We start from the raw sequence: 4,754 nt of genomic DNA, 5'->3' as shown, positions 1-4,754 counted from the left end.
GCATTATCATTTGACCCCTACAAACTGGGTTCTGCTCAAGCTCAAGTTACCAAGGCATATACTCTATAAGCCATGCCAGCAGAACCAGGGTTCCCACCAGGTTACAATTCTAAGTGCAGTAGTGCCTAAGGAGGAAAGAGTCCCACAGGAGGGAAACTGGAGGAAGTAAGGCAGGAGAGAGGACACAAAATCCTGGGCGATCATCACATCAGTTACACATTTTCAGAGACTGGTGACCTGTGGGAGAGGAAGAAAGAAAATGGTCCCAATAACTTGGTGGCAGAGCTGGTAGAGGCATTCGGTTATTCTGGGACTCTGCAGAGGCTGTTCCTCGATGCACAGGTGATCATAATACTGATAACGCTCATCCACAGCTCCAGCATGTCCACATGGTCACAGTGCCCTTCGCACAGCAGGAGAGGAGCGCACAGAGCACCCGGAAGGCATCTGGACAGCACACAGCGAAACAAAAGGCTGCACTCCCCCCTCCCAGAAGCCACTAAGAACAATGTCTATTACAAAGTCACGTTTTCCATTTCTCCACTTTATAAAGTCAGCGATGCTGGAGGGTGTCTAGCGGAATCTGTCCTCCAGGAACGAGTGCAAAAGGGGAGCACACGGCTCACGGACGTCCCTTGGGCGGGCAGACGGAAGGACTGGCAGAGGCCTTCCATCCATTTCGGACAAACGCACACATACAGAAAAGGATTATTGCCACCTTGTGTACTTTCACAATGTGATTTTTGTATTTCGAAAGCTTGAATTGTCCTTGATGCTGTCGGTGTGAGTTTTGTATTCCATAATGGTGTTGGGAGGTAGGTTAAGCACGCGCCGAAGCGTATCCCGGATTCGGGCTGTTGTTGCTTGGTCACTGGCAGTCTTATTCCATATGGAAATAATGTCCTCCTGAAAGCGGACAGAGACCACAGCCCCACAGATCTCCTCCCCAACCATGAACTGTTCCCCCAGCATGGCCAGGATGAGATTCTCCCAGCAGCGAGAGGCCAAGCCCTTCCGCAGCCGGATGATCCACTTGCCACCGTTTTTATTTGCATCATCCTCCCATATGGGTTTAATTCCTTCTTTGAAGAGATGGAAGTCACTGTGGCCTGTCAGGTCCCCGGGACGTACCATGTGGCTATAAAACCTCCAGAACTGCTCCACAGAGGCAAAGGTGCCAATCTGCTTGATATTCTGTTCATAGCTCTGTGAGCTGGTGGGACGGCCTGGGGTCCTCCTGGAATACCAGAATGTATAGTTGTACTGCAGGGGATGTTCTGCTGGTTCAGGGACAACAGCCTTCCTCTTGCTGCTGCTCTGGCTCTTGTCTCGCTCCGTTTTTTCCTTCTCACCATCTTTCTGTGTGCTGTTTTCTTCATTCTGATCGTGGTCCCCACTGTCATCATCTTTCAAGGCGTCGAACTTGTTGTTCATCCTCTCGCCGCCGCTGTCGCCACTACCTCACCTTAATGCTATCTTTTAAAACACAGAAGTCTTAAATGTTTATTAAGTACAATTTATTTACTTTTTCTTTTGTCACTTGTGTTTTGGTATTTTATCAAAAAAAGTATCTAACAACACTGCTATGATTGCTATTACTTTTTATTAGGAATTTTAAAAATTGTTACCTTTAATGTTCAGGTCTATGATTCATTTGGAGTTAATTTTGCATGTGGTTTAGGGAAAGAGTCCAACTCCATTCTTTTGCATAGGGTAATTCACTTTGCAAACACCATTCATTGAAAAGACTATTTTTTCCCCTTCACTAATTGTCTTGACACATTGCTGAAAATAAATAAATACAAGAATTTATTTCCAGATTTTCAATTCTATTCCATAGCTCTATTTATCTATCTTTATGATGGTACGGCACTGACTTAATTATTATAGTTTTGTAGCCAGTTTTGAAAATTGGAAATGTGAGTCCTCTAATTTTTAAGATTGTTGGGGTTTTCTGGGTCCTTCAATTTACATATGAATTCTAGGTTCAGGTTTGCCATTTCTTAAAAAAAAAAAAAAGCCAGCTGGGGTGTTGATAAGGTCTATATTAAATTTATAGATCAGTTTGGTGGTATTTCCATATTATTTTTCTATTATATCATCTATAATTTCTTCTATTACTTTCCTTTCTATGAAAGAAATATCAGTCCATTCATTTAGATCCTCTTTAATTTCTTTCAAAAATGTTTGGTAGTTTTCAGAGTATAAGTTTGGAACTTTGTTACATTTATTCCCAAGTATTGTATTCTTTCTGATGCTATTATAAATGAAATTGTTTTCTTAAGTTCAGTTTTGGATTGTTCCTTGCTGGTGTATAGAAACGAAATTGATTTTGATTATTGATCTGATACCCTACAACCTTGTTCAGTTCATGTATTAAGTTTTTTTTTTTTTAGTGGATTACTTAGAATTTTCTACAGACAAGCTCATGTCTTCTGAAAACAGAGTTTACTTCATCTTTTCCAATCACACTGCCTGGCATTTCTTTTTCTTGCCTAACTGTTCTGACTTGAACATACAGCACGAGGTTAAATAAATGTGGTGAGAGCAGACTTGTCCTAATCTTAAGGGGAGATTATTCAGTCTTTCACAAATAAATATGATGAATGCTCTCATTTTTATTAAGTAGAACTGCTCGCTGTCTATGCTGAAATGCTTTGGGTTGTGGAATACAGATATAAATAAAATATAATGTAAAAAATAAAGAGAAGGGATCAACTTACCTGTTAATCATTGGCTCTTCATTTGAGGTTTTTTTTTAACTCTTTGATTGACCTTCAGGTAAGTAAATATGAGTTAACCATATTTATTTGTTGTTTATTATCATTATCATCAACATGCTATTAACAGCAGTCTACTGTAAGTCCCCTCTCTCGTCTTATTTTCTTTCCTCTTTATTCCTAATTTTCATATCCTTCTCATTTCCTACTCCCAGAAACCCATTCTAATGTGTGGATATAATCCCTAACATGCATATCACCTCTAAAAACTTGGTGCTATTTTGTGTCTATGTGAGCTTTTAATGTACACAAATGTCATTAAAGTAAACACGATATATATAGATGTAGATATGAGATTGTTTCCTGGCTGTTGTTTTTCCTTAACATTTTGTTTAACCTTATCCCATGCTGCTTTAGTTATCTTTAATCTATTGCTTCTGTTTCATAGTCTTTCATGGTACATCCACCAATTTCATGTATCTTGTCCTATTGTGAAGGACAGTAAAGTGCTTCTTTGGCACCACAAAGCTGTAATGAAGATCATTCATATTTTCTTGCAGATCTGTCCATGAATTTCTCTGGGATATTTAAGAAAGTAATTTTTGCCTCTTTTGACTGAAATATGTTTAGATTCATGATACACCAGTTTATTTTACAGAATAACCGGTAAGAGTTTCCAACAGCAGTGCATGGAAGTTCTTGGAACACCCCAGGTTCCCCAAACTTGACTTTTTAAAAGAAGAAGTACCCTTTTAAAGTTTGGCTATTTTTAGGGGAGTATTGGGGATTTCTTGTTTTGTTACTGCTCTTATTTCTTCTAGAGCATTTAAGAATTTTTTCTGGTTTTCTTTTTATGCAATTCAATTTCCCCCATCTGTAAGCTGCATATCCATATTCTTCACTTGTTTTTCTACTAGACTTTTTTATTTTTTCCTGTTGTTTTGTAGAAGCTTCGTAGGGATTAAATATCAACCCCTTATCACTTTTAGATATTGCAAATATTTTTCCCAGATGACCATCAACCTGTTTTTAATGATCTTATTATTAATAAATTTAAGTTTTATGAAGATAACATAATAAAAGGATAACAATAACCTGAGTCTGTTTCAACTTAAGAATATGTAAGAAACATTCTACAAGTAAGGGAGGTTGGAGTGTCCATTCTGTTAGGTCAAAAGGGACACAGATTCTGATAATGGTGGTTGCTAGCTCATTAAATTTCTTGATTCACTATTCAGTATTCACTATTCAGTGACATTTCCTCATTAGTTTTCTTCCCATACTCCTTCTCTTCCCCTTCTTCATAGCAACTTTGTAAATGAACAGTGACCAATGCATTTAAAAACACCAATGGAATCTCTTAGGGTGATTTTATTTTTTAAAAAGAGGAAAACAAAAAAAAAAAAATAACAATCTTGGTGAGCACATGGAGAAATTGGAATCCTTGTGCATTGCTGGTAGGAATGTGAAATGATGCAACCACTGTGGAAAATAGTATGGGATTCCTCAAAAAATCAAGCAGAATTACCATATAATGCAGTAATCCCACAACTAGGTTTATACACCATAGACCTGAAAGCAGGGACTTGAACAGATGTTTGTACACCCATGATCATAGCGACATTGTTCACAATTGTCACAAAGTGGAAGCAACCCCAATGCCCACCAACTGAATAATGGGAAAATGGATAAAGAAAATGTGTACATACTGACAAGTAATATCATTCAACCTTAGAAAGGAATGAATTTCTGACACATGTTGCAACATAGATAAACTTTGGAGACATTGTGGTTAATGAAATAAACAAAAAGACAGACTTTTTGCTGCATGATTCCACTTACTTGAGGTTCCTTGGGGTAGTTGAATTCACAGAGACAAAGTGGAATAGTGCTTGCCGAGGGGAGGGGGAAGGGTGTTTAGTGTTCAGTGAGTAGAGAATTTTAGCTCAGGAAGAAGTAAAAGTTCTAGAGGTGGATAGTGGTGATGTTGTATGATAATGTGAATGTACTTAATGCCACTAAACTGTACATTTG

The 4,754-nt window shown here is 38.3% G+C and overlaps 1 protein-coding gene across 1 annotated transcript; it reads right to left on the bottom strand.

Annotated features, from left to right (window-relative positions):
* Positions 1-629: 629 nt before the first annotated feature.
* Positions 630-1,457, bottom strand: LOC124977348 (eukaryotic translation initiation factor 4E type 2-like). The gene has a single exon (XM_047540846.1). The coding sequence runs from the start codon at positions 1,432-1,434 to the stop codon at positions 730-732; it is 705 nt and encodes a 234-aa protein (XP_047396802.1). The 5' UTR covers positions 1,435-1,457; the 3' UTR covers positions 630-729.
* Positions 1,458-4,754: the final 3,297 nt, after the last annotated feature.

Source organism: Sciurus carolinensis, chromosome 2 (assembly GCF_902686445.1).
Source record: "Sciurus carolinensis chromosome 2, mSciCar1.2, whole genome shotgun sequence".
Lineage (NCBI taxonomy): Eukaryota > Metazoa > Chordata > Mammalia > Rodentia > Sciuridae > Sciurus > Sciurus carolinensis.
The sequence above is the reverse complement of the archived record's forward strand: the minus strand, read 5'-3'. Positions and strand labels throughout refer to the sequence as shown.

Bases quoted from the DNA above. Each gene is read 5' to 3' on its own strand.
- LOC124977348 (XM_047540846.1), bottom strand. From the start codon at position 1,434: ATGAACAACAAGTTCGACGCCTTGAAAGATGATGACAGTGGGGACCAC.